This window comes from Loxodonta africana, chromosome 1 (genome assembly GCF_030014295.1).
Source record: "Loxodonta africana isolate mLoxAfr1 chromosome 1, mLoxAfr1.hap2, whole genome shotgun sequence".
Lineage (NCBI taxonomy): Eukaryota > Metazoa > Chordata > Mammalia > Proboscidea > Elephantidae > Loxodonta > Loxodonta africana.
Window position 1 is genome coordinate 109,234,981 of NC_087342.1, and position 18,370 is coordinate 109,253,350.

The 18,370-nt window shown below is 39.9% G+C and overlaps 1 protein-coding gene across 2 annotated transcripts in view; it reads right to left on the reverse strand.

Moving 5' to 3' along the window:
• Window positions 1-18,370, reverse strand: part of RCAN2 (regulator of calcineurin 2) — a 345,573-nt gene that overhangs the window by 20,551 nt on the left and 306,652 nt on the right. For both annotated transcript variants that reach the window (XM_010587302.3, XM_064286929.1), the window contains exon 3: window positions 218-391. In XM_010587302.3, coding sequence (XP_010585604.1) covers window positions 218-391 — 174 coding nt within the window. The remainder of the gene's footprint in view (window positions 1-217; window positions 392-18,370) is intronic.

Sequence of the window (18,370 nt, forward strand, 5' to 3'; positions counted from 1 at the left end):
TAACTCGCCCAGGTTAGAACCCAGGCCACCAGCCTTCAAGGTTTGCCTTTAAACCACAATGCTGTCCTTGCCTGGGCCTCATGATATGAGTTCATTTCTCAAAGCACTAATTATAGAGTATAAACCAATCTGAAAATAGAAAGGTCTCCTTTTCTCTTGAAAAAGGCAAAAGATAATGTAGGGCAAAAGGATGAAGTTTGGTAAAGAATTCCCTTACCTGTGCAAAATAGAGCTTTAATTTTTTCCCTCTGAACTGGGTTTCATGAAGCTCTATCCTGGCTCGGGCTGCAGATTTAGGATTGCTGAAGTTTATTCGGACACGTCTGAAACTCTTAAATAGCTGGAACGTCACACAGTCATCGTAAGTCCGGAACAGTCCCTCAAATTTCTCCTGATAAAAACAAACACAAGAGGAAAATTCATTGGTCATGCACCTTGTATGCTGCTAGATCTGACAAAAACAAATAATCCTGCCTTGAGTCCTTCCTGAAACACGGCATTATGTAACTAGGTATATAAACAGGTTGGTCATAACATAAATTTAAGACAGAATATTGAATTTTTCTGACAGAAGAATGATTTTTTGTTTTTTCATCTGTGGGGCTGTTGCCAGTTACTAAATATGCCTGTGGACTCAGTCCTAAGATTCATAACCTGGGTCCAGGGATTCATAGAAAACCAATGAATGGGGCTCACAGTACATAAACGCCCTGAAAATTATGTAAAATGCTGAATATATCTGTGTAGACGTTTTTTGGATTCCCCTGCCCCTCCCACAGGAAAGAGCTTCGTTTTCAGCAGATTCTCAAAGGGGTCTAAAAATATTAGAGCCACGGATTAAAGCCTGTGGTAGACATTATTAGTGATTATCAATCTTAGGGACACTTTTCTTTCTTAGGGATATGAGAGCCCACACGACCCAGAACCCTTCTGGTTAGGCAGCAATGTGTGATCAACCCTGGTCAATGAAATATGTGTGGAAAGCAGGAAAAGGTCCTAAATAATTTTCCAGTCCCTTGCTTCCTCTGAAGAGGCTATTTGTTCTAGATGATACAGCTGTAAGAAGCAGGATTTCCCTCAACCGTGTCCCCGAGTGACTGTGTGGAGCAGAAATACCTTTCTCTACCCTATAGCTGATCTTTCTGTTCTATAGCATACCAATTCAGTCCAGAACCCCAAAGACACACTCAAATCAAGCTTGCTTTTTTTAAATTTTTTTATTTTTAAGTTTCATCATAACCTTTCTGGAGATTTGAGAGGCTCTCTTCTTATTCTCCTTTCCCCAGCAAGAGCAAAACAAAAGTCTTTCCTTGTTTTATACAGGCCAGTTTTTTTTTTTTTTTTTTTCCTGCTTTTTTCCATCTCTCAGTCCTTTGTCTTAGCAAGGAAAAACCCTCTGTTACATTAAAAACCACTGAGATTTGGGGTTTATTTTCTTCCTGAAGCATAGCCAGGCCTATCTCAATGCAAAGCACTAACTGAAAGTTTGACTCAATACACAATTTCGGCTCAACTGAGCAAAGGTTTATTAAATGCTTACTTTGTACAAGGCGCAGTCTCTAGGTTTTAGGAGGGCATAGAGATGAATGCTATTGGTTCCTACCATCAATGATCTAACAATCTAACAAAAGAGATAGACATAGACACAAATAAGAAAACACCCAGAAGATTGTGGAAAGACCTAAAAGGAAAATGAGAGAACTAAATATATACATATATATATGTATAATTTTATATTATATATAAATAATATGTATATATAAACACCGTCTGATGGTTCCTCTTAGCCTTATAAAAAATCCTTATTATAAGTAACAAAACCAGTGCGGGTTAAGCTACCGTTTATTCTAAATGGAGAAAATTGCCACTAAGGAAATAGCTTCTATAAAGAAAACTCAATTCTTTCGTTTCCACAGTGAAAGGTATTTTGTCATAAGAGCAGGCACAAGTGGGAATGAAGCGCGTGGAAGATTAATACTTCAAGATTCATAGAATTCTGACTTGAAATGGGCCTAGGGAATTATTAACTCAACCTTTTACTCCTTACCTTGGTCATTTTACAAATCAGGGCCCTGGGGCCTGGCGAGACAAGGAGTTGTCTATGGTCACTTGAACAGTTAGTGGCAGTGCCATGACCTGGCCAACGTCTTTCTGACCCTGACTACTTTCATCTCTATAAAGAACTACATTGCTAGCTGGAGGGAAAGAAATAATTGCTTTAATTAGAGGAAGGGATGGAGAGCAATAAACTGATCTGGGGCTTAAGTTTGACCTCATCAAAGAGATTGGACAATATGAACTGGTCTGTCAAAACGGTGACCTCTGAGGCTGCTTAGGAAATGTAACACAGATGTCAGGGAAGGTCTTCCTGCCTCTTGGGCACCCAGAAGGACTTGTCTCAGCTCCTCCGTTCTATGGCACGATCCTACCCCAAGGTAGAAACCCGCTCTTCTCCTTCTGACTCCTGTGTCTGTATACTCTCTGGTTTGTCAATTCATTGCAGAACTCCAAATAATACACTCAAAAGCAAGCTTACTTTTTTTTTTTTAAGTTTCATGACTTTTCTGGAGATTTGAAAGGCTCTCTTCTTTTTCTCCTTTCCCTATCAAGAGCAAAACACGAGTTTCTTCTTGTCTTACACAGGCCTTTTTTTACTTTTTTTTAATCTCTAAACCTTTAGGATTAGCCAACTCCCAGACCTGGAGCCTCACCTACCACTCCAAGGGGGCTCATGAAAGAATTCCTTCCCAGTTTTTCCCAACAATACTGTGTTCTCCTGAAAAGGAAGCCTGGTGAATTAAAATGGTTTCTGTTTCCTTACAATGACAATTCTGAGCTGCCCAAATCATAGCTGCTGGCTTGATTAATTTGGAGAGTTTTCAGGTATAGCAGGAATTAAGGGATTAAAAGCTCTTGTTCCTATGCAGAGTATCGTATTTTTTCAGGACAAAATACTTGGGTCTTCTTTGTGGCTGGTACCTTTTTCCCCAATTTGCAAGTGCTACCTTTTCACTCCCCTCCAAGTCCTAATGGTAGGCAATTTTAAGGCTAACTTTTGAGGAGGCTGTTCCCTTGTCCTTTGAGTCAAATCCCTTGCTTTTAATTTTATATTTACTTTTTATGCCTCATATCTCGGTATCTCAGAACTGTTTGGATGAGGAGAAGGGAAATCAAGGAATCCAGGTTTTAAACTTAGGGAAAATCCCTTGCTGTCAAGTCAATTATGACTCATAGCAATCCTTTAGGACAGAACAGAACTGCCCCCATAGGGCTTCCATGGAACAGCTGGTAGATTTGAACCGCCAACATTTTGGTTAGCAGCCATGGCACTTAACTACTATACCACCAGGGCTCCAAGCTTAGGGAAGGGCGACAATAAACTGGCTGTGCCCTGCGTCTCTTCTAAGACTTTGGCAGACATCATAACTGACTACAATTGTTTCCTCCACTGATCCTCAGTATAGGGTTCCAGGCAGCTACTACCATCAAGCTGGAGTTGGCAGGTGACATAAACCTCTTGGATAGTCCTTGTTTTGCGCCAGGGCTGACAAGCAAAAGAACCTCTTGCACTAAACATGAGATGTGGCTCAGAGCTCAGGGACCAGGGTTTTCACTGGAACATTTGGGGCCAAAGTTCTAAAATGGTGATAATAAATGGCTAACATTTATTTCCACCACCTGTCTTTCAGTTTGTTATACTGTGGTGGTTTGCCCATTGCTGTGATGCTGACAGCAATGCCACGAGTATTTCAAATACCAGCAAGGTCACCCATGGTGGACAGGTTTCAGTGTATCTACCAGACTAAGACAGACTAGGAAGAAAGGCCTGGTGATCTACTTCTGAAAAACAGCCAATGAAAAACCTTATGGATTACAACAGAACACAGTCTGACTTAGTTGTTTGGGCAAGTCATCCGAACAGATCGATCTCTGGAGGAGGACATCATATTTGGTGAAATAGAGGACCAGCAAGGGAGACCTTTGGTGAGATGAATTGGCCCAATAGCCACAACAATGGACTTGAACATGGTGGTCATCATGAGAATGACACAGGGCTGGACAACGTTTGGTTGTGTTGTACAGAAGGCTGCCATGAGTTGGAGCTGACTTGATGGTAGCTGTCTTCTACCTACCTGTCTGTCTAACATTTATTTACTTGGCTTGTTCTCTCTGCACAGGTCTTTGGGGGAACTTACAGTGGCAGTGGTGGAAGCTGGTCCTGGATTGGGGACTGGCTGGCCATCCCTATGTTTTTCATTAGTGACATTTCAATTACAGAGGCAAAAGGATAGCAGGCAACGTTGACTAGAGGTATATCCAGCACAATGAACCTGCCAGGTCTACCCGTAGGCAAAACAGTGAATTGTATGGGGTTAGCTACAGGGTCGTCCACCCGCTTTTATAGCAGATCTTCTATGGTTTTGAAGTCCAGGTTCCCACCAGCCACACAGTAATATCTGACGTCCTCTGGCTGCCAGTTTCCTCCATTCTGGTACCCCACGAGCCCAATAAATGCTCCACTTCTGCACTCTTTAGTTCTCTTTGTAGTCGTTGTTTTAAATAAAGTATTATAGCAATGATCTCAAACTTTAGGATCCCAGGATTTCTTTACACTCAAAATTGATTGAGGACCCCAAATGGGTTTTGTTAACGTGGGTTACATCTATGGATGTTTACTGTAGTAAAATTTAAAACTGCGAAAATTTTAAAAATATTTATTTATAAATTTATTTGAAAGTAACAACAATATGCCCATTATATGTTGACATACATAACCTTTTCATGAGAAAATAATGATGCTACCCAAAACAAGAACAAATTTGATGAGAAGATTGGTATTGCTGTACATTTTGGCTAATTTCTCATCTTTGCTTCTGTATTCCATCTGTTACACTATGTTGCTTTGGCTGAAGGGTAAAAAGAAAGGCTGGTCTCACACAAAGATGTAGGAAAAGGGAGGAGTTTTTTTTTTTTTTATTTTAAAAGCCTTGTCAAACAATTGTGAACATCGCTCCTTGACACTTCATCAAAGCCTGACCAGTGGTAATTTCTTAAAGGTTACTGCACTGTGGGATCTAACACCATAATCAAGGAACATTTTTTTAATACAGTTACATTAAAATCCATCGGCGTAACTTGTGCTTTAAATGGATTTTTTTAACCCATGTGTGATTTTGTACTATTTTACATTTAGCATGTGGAAAATATCGGTTTGCTGAATTACGTAGATCACTCAAACACTGACACATTTTATTACACATTATATAAAAAAATTACTAATATTACCACCTGTCTCATGAGAAAGCCTTTTGATACTGGAAAGCTATCAAATTCACGGTGGTGGATATAAGTTTTTCAGAATTTGAATTTTTGCTTGGAAGTTTGTATTTTATCATTGGCAACAAACACTGTTAATTGTTGTCCTTGGGACAGTTTCATTTCATTCATTTTTGAGAAACTATCTGTCAAATACCTAGGTCTGCATAACCATATTTTGTCTGTCAGTTATTCTTTCAAGTAAAAACAGCGTTCCATGAAAAGCAAGTGACTAATTTAGCTCACAACAACTTAGAACAGCTTAGAACTTTTCCTCAAGTCCACCAACCTAGTTTGGTACGCAGCAGAAACGGTGTTTTGTACTTCCCATTTTGTTAACCAGAACACTAAAAAGCCATGTGCTCAAGGGTCAAGAGCTAATAAAGCTAATAACTTCTACTGCTTCATCAAAGATATTTTTTATAAAATTGCCATTTATTTATTTCTTGCTCACAGCATAGTGCCTGACTATGAAGAATACAGTAACAACTAGTATAGTTTGACACTACGGCATTAATTCACGCTGAAGCACCAGAACGTTTACTACCCACCATTGCTTTTGCACCATCAGTGTGAATGGCAACACAATTTAAAAGGCAAATAACGTTTTCGTATTATTACAAACCAGTGAAGATATATCTATACAGACATACACACACATACAGAAGAACAGTGCAGTCCCTGAAGACACAGCTGCTAGAGAAGCCAAATGGTCGTCTTTATCTACATTCCAAACAACTCTGTATGTCTTTATGCATTTTTCAGTTCTCACACTTAACGATCCCTCTGGGTATAAATTATCTCAATAAGAAATTCAGCTTCTCTCAAAATCACAAGGCTCTCATCTGTCAAAGAATATCTCCTAGAAACTGCCAAAGAATGAAACAATTCATTTCGGTTTGTCACTTCCCAGTGGACACCACCGGCAAGGCGTGTGCAAACCCATGTTTAAAGATCACATGATTTTACAGGCTGCTCAGGAGAGCCTTCTGTCCAAAGGACTGCTACTGTAAATCCTCCACAGTGCAGACTCCTTACGTGAAAGGAAGAACCACGCTCTCAGGTGGGTGTTCCTACATCTAGACTTTAACCCACTGAGATTTCTTAGGCCAGACAGACTTGTATGAAATCTTGCTTTGTTCCATTTGTGATCCTGATTTTACTTAAATAAATTTTAAAAAATTATGAAAAGAAGAATCTCAGCCTTCTATACTGGTGAAGGAAATGGAAACACTTGTCCTATACAGCTTCCAAAAAAGATAAGTCACTGGTAAAGATACAAAAGCCTTGTACGCCTTCTCTCTGGAATCTGTGTAAGAGATTGAGATCTAAATCTTAGCCCCACACTCTAAAAGCTGCTGCTTTGCTCAAATACTCCATGGGTTCAACACACACTTCCTTTAGCCCAGTACCTTCCATGGTTTGTGCTCAATTGCATTCTTTCGTCCCCAGAAGTGGCCCTAACACTCATTGTGGATAGATAACACTGTTATCCCAGGGTACATTTTCAGTTCTTTTTAATTGTAGCCCTGGTGGTCCAGTGGCTAAGACCTTGGCTGCTACCTAAAAGGTCTGCAGTTCGAATCCACCAGCCACTCCTTGAAAACCCTCTGAGGCAGTTCTACTCTGTCCCACCGGGTTGCTATGAGTGGTAATCAACTTGACGGCAACAAGTTTGGTTTTTTTTGTTTTGTTTTTTAGTTAACAAAACCAATTGACTCTGACTCATGGTGATCCCATGTGTGTCAGAGTAGAACTGTGCTCCACAGAGTTTTCACGGACTGAGTTTTTAGAAGTAGATCACCAGGCCTTTCTTCTGAGGTACTCTGAGTGGACTCAAACCTCCACGTTTTCAGTTAGCAGCCAAGCATGTTAACCGTTTGCACCACCCAGGGACTCCGTCTTCAGTTAAGGTAAGTCTCCATTTCTTTGGTCCCAGTGAGCCATCACCCATACAATTAGAATTAGGGAAAAACAAAAGAAAACAAAACCAAGAAAATGCACAGTAGCTAAAAACTGAAATGATCCTTATATGGAATGAATCCAGGTATTGTGAGAACTTGAAGCTCTGGTAATTTGGGGATCCCTCTTAATTTTTTTTTTTTTCTTAAAAGAAAGCAACACAAAATATGTGGGTTTTTTTTTTTTTTTTTTGAATGAGAAAAAAGATCATCTTAAGAAATTACTTTTGTAAATTTTACAAAAACTTATGACCAGGGCCTTGGTAGGGCCCAATACAAATGAGGGGTCCTTGAAGCTGAAGCTTTATTAGCTTCCTGCTAGACATGTCTATGAGAGTGGCATGCATACTGTGCCATCACAAAGTAGTTGGGAGTGCAGGTTTTCATCAGAATGGCTAAAACAAGTACAGGACTTTTATCACTAGCTGATGAGGATCAATGATCTAAAAGTTTTAATGACTAGGCTGAGAGCCAAGAAACTTGAATCTGCGAATGTTCAGTCTACGCACCATATAACAGACGTTAGAGCGTGTCCCTGCCTTGCGTAAACCCATTTTGTAAATATCTGAGATGGAAGACTGAGGATGAGGAGAAAGTAGGGTATTGCTTAGGACTTTTTCTGGCAGCCCCAAAGAGGTCTCTGAATACCTACAGAGGAGAGGGGAGGAGTTCTCCCACACCTACTGGGGTGGGGAGGGTGGCAGACCAGGCAAACTTGAGACCTCTGAGCTGACAGAGTGGTTGTAAGCATGGATGCCTGTCACATACCACAACACTTGACTTCTCAGTATGGTTATAAATACTTTTTATGTGAAGGAAGGAACTGACAGCCTTTTTACAGCTGCCACATTTCACTTTATAGTACCAGTGGCTGTCTTGGTTCAGGGCATTTCCTGAGGGCTAATGACAGCTTCATCCTTCTCTGGGCCATCCATTCCTCTTTTCCAATCATTTGTAAGAACACCTGTGGCTGTCATGAGCACTGATGAGATACAGGCTCTAATTGTGAATGTGTAATTGTTGAAAGGCACAGCCTCCTTCAGTTTACCAAATCTCAGAAGAGGACAGAATTGCATTTTAAATTCACCTAAATATTCGTTTATCTATTAAATACAGATAATGAGAGGCAGTATAGTCAGGTTACTAGCAGACTCTGGAGTCACACTACCTAGTTCAAATCCTGGCCCCAGCTGTGCAACCTTGAGCAACTTACCCTTTGATGCCTCAGTTTTCTTATCTGTAAAATGGGGACAATAACAGTAACTACCTTATAGGGATGTCTTGAGCATTAAGTAAAATTATATGTTTAAATTTCTCAGCAAGGTGCTGAGCACACAGTAAAGGAGCCCTAGTGGCGTAGTTGCTACAGTAATCGATTGCTAACCAAAAATTTGCCATTTTGAAACCATCAGTGGCTCCTTGGGAGAACAATGTGGCACTCTGCTTCCGTAGCCTCGGAAATCCTATGGGGTTGCTATGTGTCAGAATCAACTCGATGACAGTGAGTTTGGTTTGGGTGGAAGCACCCAGTAAGTATATGTGAGCTGTTATTACTGATACCAAATTGGCACATCAGTAATGTTTTATTTACATGTCTATATCTGGCCTGTTAAGTTTTAGCTGTACAAATCTCTCCGTATCTAGACCCATGTATGTCTATAGCTATGTCTACATCTCTCTATATTTATTGCTATACTTGTACCTGTATCAATCCTTAAAGATTGTAAAGAGCAATCATAGGAATTTCCAGCATAACGTCTTATATAAAATTAATTCTCTTTACACTAAATTGATTTTATTGATATTATTATCTACTTAGGAAACCCTGGTGGCATAGTGATTAAGTGCTATGGCTGCTAACCAAAAGGTCAGCAGTTCGAATCCACCAGGCGCTCCTTGGAAACCATGAGGCAGTTCTACTCTGTCCTATATGGTCGCTAAGGATCGACTCAACAGCAATGGGTTTTAATGGGTTTATTATCTACTTAAAACATGGAGCCCAAATTAACCATCAAGATTTATTTCTTAGCTATTAAGTTTTAAAAGTGGCCTTGACAAAAACAAAATGGTAAGTTAAATAATTCAAAGGGGGGAATCAATCAGGAAGTTGTTTTCGATTCTTCCCTTTGAGGATCCTGTACCATCAGTAGGGCCTGGGGCTCAGAGAGACAGTGGGCAAAATCACTACTGAATGTCTCTGAAGCCTGTATATGTAAGTGATGAGTTAAGCCCCTCCCTCCTTTCTCCCTTCATTCCCTGAACCCTCCAACACACTTCACTGTTCCATCCCTGTCTTTGAACAAACCCATCTCAAGAGCTCCATACCCCATATTCAACTGTTTCCTGAACATTTACATTGGAATATCTAATACCGAAACCAAATTCATTGCCATCGAGTCAATTATGACTCATAGTGACCCTATAGGACAGGGCAGAACTGCCCCACAGGGTTTCAAGGCTGTAAATCTTTACAAAAGCAGGTTGCCACATCTTTCTCCTGTGGAGTGGCTGGTGGGTTGAAATCGTGGACCTTTCGGTTAGCAGCCAAGCACCTATTAACCACTGCTCAGCAAGATGCCTGTACTATCCAGTAGGTACCTTAAACTCAATGGCCCCAAAGCCAAATTCTAAATCTGCTGCCCCACTGTCTCAGCAAATGGCCTCCCATCCACCCAGCTGTTCAAGCCAGGTAGCTGAATGTTATCCTGGCCTCTTGCCTCTCCCTCACTTCCACATCTCATTGGTCAGCAAGCCCTGTATTCTCTCACCCCTTTCTATCTCTCCCATCAGTTCCCTTCTCTTTATCCTACTACCTTGGCTCACTGCAGCTCACCCTATTAATGTGATAGGTCCCCCTGGCTTCTATTTGGCCACCCTGGAGCTAGAGTCGTCTTTCTAAAGCAGAAAATTCTGATTATGTCACTCTCTATAAAATCCTCCAGTAGCTCTCCATAGCTTTGAGAATAAGTCAAAACTTAGCATAAAGGGTCCTTCATACAATGACCATCACCCACCCTCCTAGCCCTTCTGCCACCACTGCCCTAACCTGTCCCCTACACTTCAGCCAAACTTCCACTTACAGGTTCCTAAAGGCAGGCTATTCCACATCTCCAAGCCTTCACACTTGTTATTTTTTTCTGTCAGTGACATCTTTTTCCCCCCAGGTAACATATAACTATCCCTCAAGTCACAGCTTGGGGTCTCATATTTAAGAAATCTTTCCTGAGCCCGAGTGAGGTTTTGACACCCTTTCTCTAGGTTCCCATAACACAGTCATCTAGTTAGTGAGGGTAATTGCTTCCTCGTTAACTAGACTATAAGTACTTCAAGAGCAGGAATGGCACCCTCTTTGTCTTTGTGTACTTGGCTTGTGTCTTCATTATTGAGTGCCAACTGTGTACCATGCAGGATGCTGGTAGGATGGAAGATGGTCACGAAAAACAAGAGAGGTTTGAGATTTTATTATCTTAATGGGCAATTTTCACATTTCTTATAACAGTTATTATTCTATCAAGATATTCCACCGATACATTTCATTCCAATTCTAAACTTCAGGTCATGAGCCGGCTGATGCAGATAGGACAGACTGCTCACCATCTTGGAGACCAATTTAGGACACTACCTCTTTCTAGAATACCACACAGTGTTGAGGTTGGAAGGAGCAGAAACGTACTTCTAAAAAACAATTAGTGTTCTATCGTCTCAAGACTAAGGTGAAGCCTCTGTTTTAACTGGCTGTCAATAATTGGTGAGGGTATTTTTCAGTAAGTTTAATGTTAAAGGGCTAAATCCTAAATATGTTCCCTAGCATATCCTTCCAGAGACAGGCAATTTAAAATTCAATCCATTCATTTTGTCCCTTGGCATATGATCAAAGCAAGCTTCCCCCCCCGCAAAGGCAGTGTATGTAGTACCTTTTAACTTCCCCCCCCCCGGAAATTGAAATGGCATTTACATTCTTTTAAGATGCAGATATAAGCAACTTTTTATGACTCAATCATTAAATAAAGACAAAAAGCATGCAGTTTATTATGTTCCTAATGGTCCTCTTTTTCCCTTATTTCAATCATACCTTTTCTGTTTCATTTAGGCTCCATTTTCTCTGTTCTTTATATAGTGAGAAAAAGAGTAACGCACATTAATGATACTACCTTGCATAAATTAAACCTCTCATGTTTAACTTCCTTGAGATTAGAAACTAAAATCATTGTTTCAGTCCATCAAGAATTCAGCATACAAGATACCTAAAAGAAAGCCATTCCAAATTAAACACGAGAGCCAACATCTATGGTGGCTGATGTGGATTTACTGAAAACAAAACTGACTAATACGTTAGCTGATGCTAGCATGAAGCATTAATTGTGGATTGTGATTTTGCAAAGTGGTTTTCACTTGAGCATTTATGAGACAGCAAATAAGGGCTGCAGGTAGGCCTAATAATGGCCAAGGTCTGAGTGCCTTCTACGTGTCAAGCCTGCCCTAAGCACCTTACATATGCTAACTCATTTCATTTTCACAAAAAGTTTATAAGACAGATGAAGAAACAGGTAGAAAGACATTAAGTAATTTGCCTAAGATGACCAGCTAGTCAGTGATAGACTATGGATTTGATCCCAGATAGTCTGGTACTTGGAGTTACAGTCTTAACCTCCAGGTTACCCTGCCTATGGCAGAGGGAAGCTGGGTCAATATGGCTTCATCCCTTTTTGTGCATTTCACCGAATGGGATGGACATATCTTTTATCTTCAGTTAATTTTGCCCATGAATATTTTACAGACTACCAGCAGTATGAAGAACTCTTGTGTAATCCTGGGATAAAAGGTTGGAAAGCCCAAAGAATCTTTGTCAAGTGGATGACACCTTCAATTAGGTAGTTCAGACTAGAAGCATCTGCAAATGGTGTAAAATTGATAACACTGCATTTCTTCTACAACACACATTATCTTTTTGTATGTGTGTTACAAACAAAAATTCAGAGTTATTGAAGATAAGCAAGATTTAGTGCCCAAAGCACTGCCAATCAAGCCAGGTGATTTGACCTGGAATTCCCTTCTCTTTACATGGTAGAAGTGAAAGTCTGAGGAAGAAGCATGGAAGTTGGGTAAAGCCAGTTACATATAGCCAATGTCCACTGTAATTAGGGTGATTTTTTTTTTTTTTTATGATTTGAATTGTATGCCCCCACCCCCTGTCCACACACACAAAAAGTTATGTTGATGTTCTAACCCCTGCTAGGGGGTTTTCTCTTAATTTAATGAGGTCATACCAGGGTAGGATGGATCCTAAACCTTATCTGTTCTGAATGGTGTCTTATAAAAAGGGCAGGATAGACAGACACACACACAGGAAGAAGACAGACACCATGTGAAGACCTGTCTAAGCAAAGGAGGCCAAGGCCTGCCAGCAGACACCAGAAACTAGGAGAGAGGCCCACAGAAGGAACCAACACAACCTAGACCCTGATTTGGTCTTTTAGCCTCTAGCAGAACTGTGAGAGAACAAATTTCTGTTCTTTAAAGCCACCCACATGTGCTATTTTTTGTTAAAGCAGCACTAGATAGCTAAGACAGGTGACTATACAATGTCGAGTCTAAACAGGGACACATTTTGGAGATTGCTATTAATTATGTTGTGGCCTTGGGTGAAAACCAGGACTGTCCTGGGCTCACTAGATGTGTGGTCACTCTCCCACAATAAGACTGAGCCAGTTGGCTGGTCCCCTGAAACATGGATTCAGAAACTTGGTCCTCAGCCCACTAGAGAGATGTGACAGCCCTCTTGATGGGATAAAATTGCAGCTAAATGTGCAAGACTTCTCCGCTGTTCTCAGCAGCAAGCCATGCACATTCCATAGACATTTTTTCACTAAAAAAACCAAAAAACCAAACCCACTGCCGTTGAGTCGATTCTGACTCATAGCGACCCTATAGGACAGAGTAGAACTGGCCCCAGAGAGTTTCCAAGGAGCACCTGGTGGATTCGAACTGCCGACCTCTTGGTTAGCAGCCATAGTACTTAACCACTACACCATCAGGGTTTCCATTCTTTCACTAAGGACTACTTATCTCATGAGAGAGCGAAGCAAATTTTCAGGATTACTAAAATTCATAAACTGGAGTTTATAAAAGGATTCTAATTAAAGTATTCAACTAAAAAAATCTGGCCACTGAAAAACTCTTGTCACTATTGTACATGAATACAGGCAGAGTTGGAATTCCCATACTTTTCAGCACTAATAATAATCGCTCACACTTACCAGCACTTCCTAAGTCCCAGACCCTGTTGTTAAGTGCTTTACATCCTTACAGCCTAACCTGTGGACCACGGACCAGAATCTTCTGGGAGCTTGTCAGACAAGCAGAATCTCAGGCCCCATACCCTAGACCTACAGATGCAGAGTCTGCATTTTAACAAGCTCCCCAGGTGATCAGTATCCATTAACATTTGAGAAGCAACAGATAAGAAGACATGGTTTGGTCCATTTGAGACATGGGAGCTTCCTGACTCAGTGAATAAACTGATTTACTTAAATGTGCTATTGGGTATTACCATTGTTGTTTTCCGTATTAGTGGTTTTCAATTCTTTCCATTAATTATACCATTTGTAGAATTACAGTTCATAATGACTCCTGTTAATTGCTTTGTACTTATACAATTACTACATTGCTTTTTCTTTGATTATTATTTCGTTCTTTGCAAGTTCTTTATTTTCACTAAGTCCTTTCCCACTACAAAGAGGGAACACACAGGAGTACATGGGTCACTGTGCAGGGGGTTTCCATGACAACGGAAGAAGAGAACCAGAGGAGATTTCAAATGGTACAAGCTTTGACCTAAGCTGATCAACAAAGTAGACCCTGATCATCCTGTGAATATCCCTGGGACAATTTATTTCTGGTGTGTGTTGTTTAATTATGATACAGTTGAGACAAAGCAGTATATACAAAATAATGATGCCATTATCAATCTTTACAACATGACTTCCTTATCTCACTCGACTTCAGTTAATTTTCCCAAAGCTTCCCAGTGGTCTACTTTTTTCTCCAGCATCACCTTAGCTGCTATTCTTAGAAAGGAAGTTAAACCAAAAAACAAAAAAAGAAAAGAAAAATGAAACTAGTTGCCATTGAGTTGATTGTAACTCATGGTGACCCCATGTGTGCAGAGTGGAACTGCTCCATAGGGTTTTCAAGGCTGTGACCCTTCAGAAGCAGATGGCTAGGCCGGTCTTCCAAGCTGCCTGTGGGCGGATTCAAACCTCCAGCCTCTCGGTCAGTAGTCAAGTGCTTAACCATTTGTGCTACCTAACCAAACTCTAAAACGGATGTTAGTGATGACCTATTAAAACAGCTTTATTTGAAAGGTAAAAGATAGAAAGCACAGAGCGGTGAAGTCATATGCCCAAGACTTCATTACTAGCCAGAGGCAAAAGTACACTGGAACCTGGGACTTGAACTTGTAAATACAACAAAGCCAAGAGACATTACAGCAACATTTAAAATCATGAATTTTCTCTGATACATTTTGATTTTGTGAATGATGCAAAACTGAGTAATCCAAAGATTTTCAACGCTGCAGTGTTGGAAATCATGTATTCACTAATAAAAACAGATCTAGGATGATAATTTTTAAAGAAAACTTCAAATATAAATTTCATCTCAATTTTCCATTTCATAAAACCAAAGCTAAATGAGGTTAAATGATTAGTTCAAGGTCATGTGCATGTAATGGCAATGCCAGGCCTCTAATTCCCATCTGTTTGACAAGTTCCAGATATGAACCATATCGTAACTCGAAAGGGTTATTGTTGTTCTCTTTAAAAAATAACAGGAACCTATTATACCGCCACAGTAGTCAAAACAGCCTGGTACTGGTACAACAACAGATACATGGACCAATGGAACAGAATTGAGAATCCAGACATAAATCCATCCACATATGAGCAGTTGATATTTGACAAAGGCCCCAAAACAGTTAAATGGGGGAAAAGACAGTCTTTTTAACAAACGGTGCTGGCATAACTGGATATCCATCTGCAAAAAAAATGAAACAAGACCCATACCTCACTCCATGCACAAAAACCAACTCAAAATGGATCGAAGACCTAAATATAAAATCTGAAATGATAAAGATCATGGAAGAAAAAACAGGGACAACCTTAGGAGCCCTAATACATGGTATAAACAGTATACAAAACATTATAAAGAACATAGAAGAAAAACTAGATAACTGGGAGCTCCTAAAAATAAAACACCTATGCTCATCCAAAGACTTCACCAAAAGAGTAAAAAGACTACCTACAGACTGGGAAAAAGTTTTTAGCTATGACATTTCTGATCAGCGCCTGATCTCTAAAATGTACATGATCCTGCAAAAACTCAACTGCAAAAAGACAAATAACCCAATTAAAAAACGGGCAAAAGATATGAATAGACACTCCACTAAAGAAGACATTCTGGTAGCTAACAGATATATGAGGAAATGTTCACGATCATTAGCCATTAGAGAAATGCAGATCAAAACTACAATGAGATTTTGCCTCACTCCAACAAGGCTGGCATTAATCCAAAAAACACAAAATAATAAATGTTGGAGAGGCTGTGGAGAGACTGCAACGCTTACACACTGCTGGTGGGAATGTCAAATGGCACAACCACTTTGGAAATCGATTTGGGACTTCTTAAAAAGTTAGAAATAGAACTACCATGCCAGCAATCCTACTCCTTGGAATACATCCTAGAGAAATAAGAGCCTTTACACGAACAGATATATGCATACCCATGTTTATTGCAGCACTACTTACAGTAGCAAAAAGATGGAAGCAACCAAGGTGCCCATCAACAGATGAATGGATAAATTATGGTATATTCACACAATGGAGTACTACACCTTGATAAAGAACAGTGAGGAATCTGTGAAACATTTCATAACATGGAGGAACCTGGAAGGCATTATATGCTGAGTGAAATTAGTCAGTTCCAAAAGGACAAATATTGTATAAGACCACTATTCTAAGAACTTGAGAAATAGTTTAAACTGAGAAGAAAACATTCTTTTGTGGTTACAAGAAGGGGGAGGGAGGGAGGGACAGAGAGGGACATTCACTAATTAGATAGTAGATAAGAACTACTTTAGGTAAAGAGAAAGACAGCACACAATACAGGGGAGGTAAGCACAATTGGACTAAATCAAAAGCAAAGAAGTTTCCTGAATAAACTGAATGCTTCGAAGCTAGTGTAGCAGGGGCAGGGGTCTGGGGACCATGGTTTCAGGGGACATCTAAGTCAACTGGCATAACAAAATCTATTAAGAAAACACTCTGCATCCCACTTTGAAGAGTGGCATCTGGGGTCTTCAACGCTAGCAAGCAGCCATCTAAGATGCATCAATTGGTTTCAACCTACCTGGAGCAAAGGAGAATGAAGAACACCAAGGACGCAAGGCGATAATGAGCCCAAGAGACAGGAAGGGCCACGTGAACCAGAGACTACATCATCCTGAGACCAGAAGAACTAGATGGTGCCTGGCTACAACTGATGACTGCCCTGACAGGGAACACAACAGAGAACCCCTGAGGGAGCAGGAAAGCAGTGGGATGCAGACCCCAAATTCTCGTAAGACCAGACTTAATAGTCTGACTGAGGCTAGAAGGACCCTGGTGGTCATGGCCCCCAGACCTTTTGTTGGCCCAGGACAGGAACCATTCTCAAAGCCAACTCTTCAGACATGGATTGGACTGGACAATGGGTTGGAGAGGGATGCTGGTGAGGAGTAAGCTTCTTGGATCAGGTGGACACTTGAGACTATGTTGGCATCTCCCGCCTGGAGGAGAGACGAGAGGGTGGAGGGCATTAGAAGCTGGCGAAATGGGCACAAAAAGAGAGAGTGGAGGGAGAGAGCTGGCTGTCTCATTAGGGGGAGAATAATTGGGAGTGTGTAGCAAGGCGTACATGGGTTTTTGTGTGAGAGGCTGACTTGATTTGTAAACTTTTACTTAAAGCACAATAAGAAGTATTAAAAAAAAAAAACATGGTCATGGTAGAACACTTGGAAAAATGTACATAAATGTTAAGGACAAAATGGCCCCATTCATCAAAGATAATCACTGCTAACATTTATATTAAATGAAAAGCATTATGTTTAATTTTACTGGAGTTTATCAGAAAAAAATAAAGAAAAACAAGAAATTACTGACATTCAGATAAAGGTTTCTTCAAAAGAACTATTAGGGCCATAAAGGAGTCTTCTAAAATTGAAAATAAATATTTAAATAAAAATGAATTAAGCAATAATTAACAATAAATAATAAAATATTAAAAAATAAAAAGTCTTAAGAAAAACAGGTTTATATTTCCAGGTAAATTCGCTTGAGAATCAGAATACTGATACCTAAATAAAATTTTAAAACCTCAATTTTTTAATGTAAAAAGAACCTAAGCCTACTTAAGATAATTTTCAATGAAAAAAAAATTCATGGAAAAAGGCAGATTTGTAAAAAATCATGTAAAAGTAACAAAAGCACTGAAAAATATAACATCATATGGACGTAACTGCAACCAGTACCTACAATAAACAAAAAATAAAATCTACCAGAATTCTTAGTGACACTCCGAATTCTTCTTACTCTAAAATTCCTTGACCTGTTGGTGTTTGGATTTTTTTTTCAGAAAATACTTCTTTCATTTCATTGATGGCACAAGTTTTAGCTTGTTTCATTATAGGACCATGTCTGTCTTGTACATCTTTCTTTTCCTTCTAGAATTTCTCAATTCCTTTCTATTTTTGTTGTAGAGATGTAAGCCTTCATCTCATTGGTAACACCACAAAACTATACTTTCAGGTTGCTAGTTTTTTAATTCCAGTTATCGTATCAAATGTCTTTTTAAAGTCATTTTCATAGACCCTCTGAATTATTGTTTCTCTTTCAACTGATTAACATTTAGGCCTATTGCATAATGGGACCAGTCCCTGGAGAAGGACATCATGCTGGCTAAAGCAGAGGGTCCGCAAAAGAGAGGAAGGCTCTCAATGAGAAGGATTGACAAAGTGGCTGCAGGGATGGGCTCAAGCGCAGCAACGATTGTGAGGATGA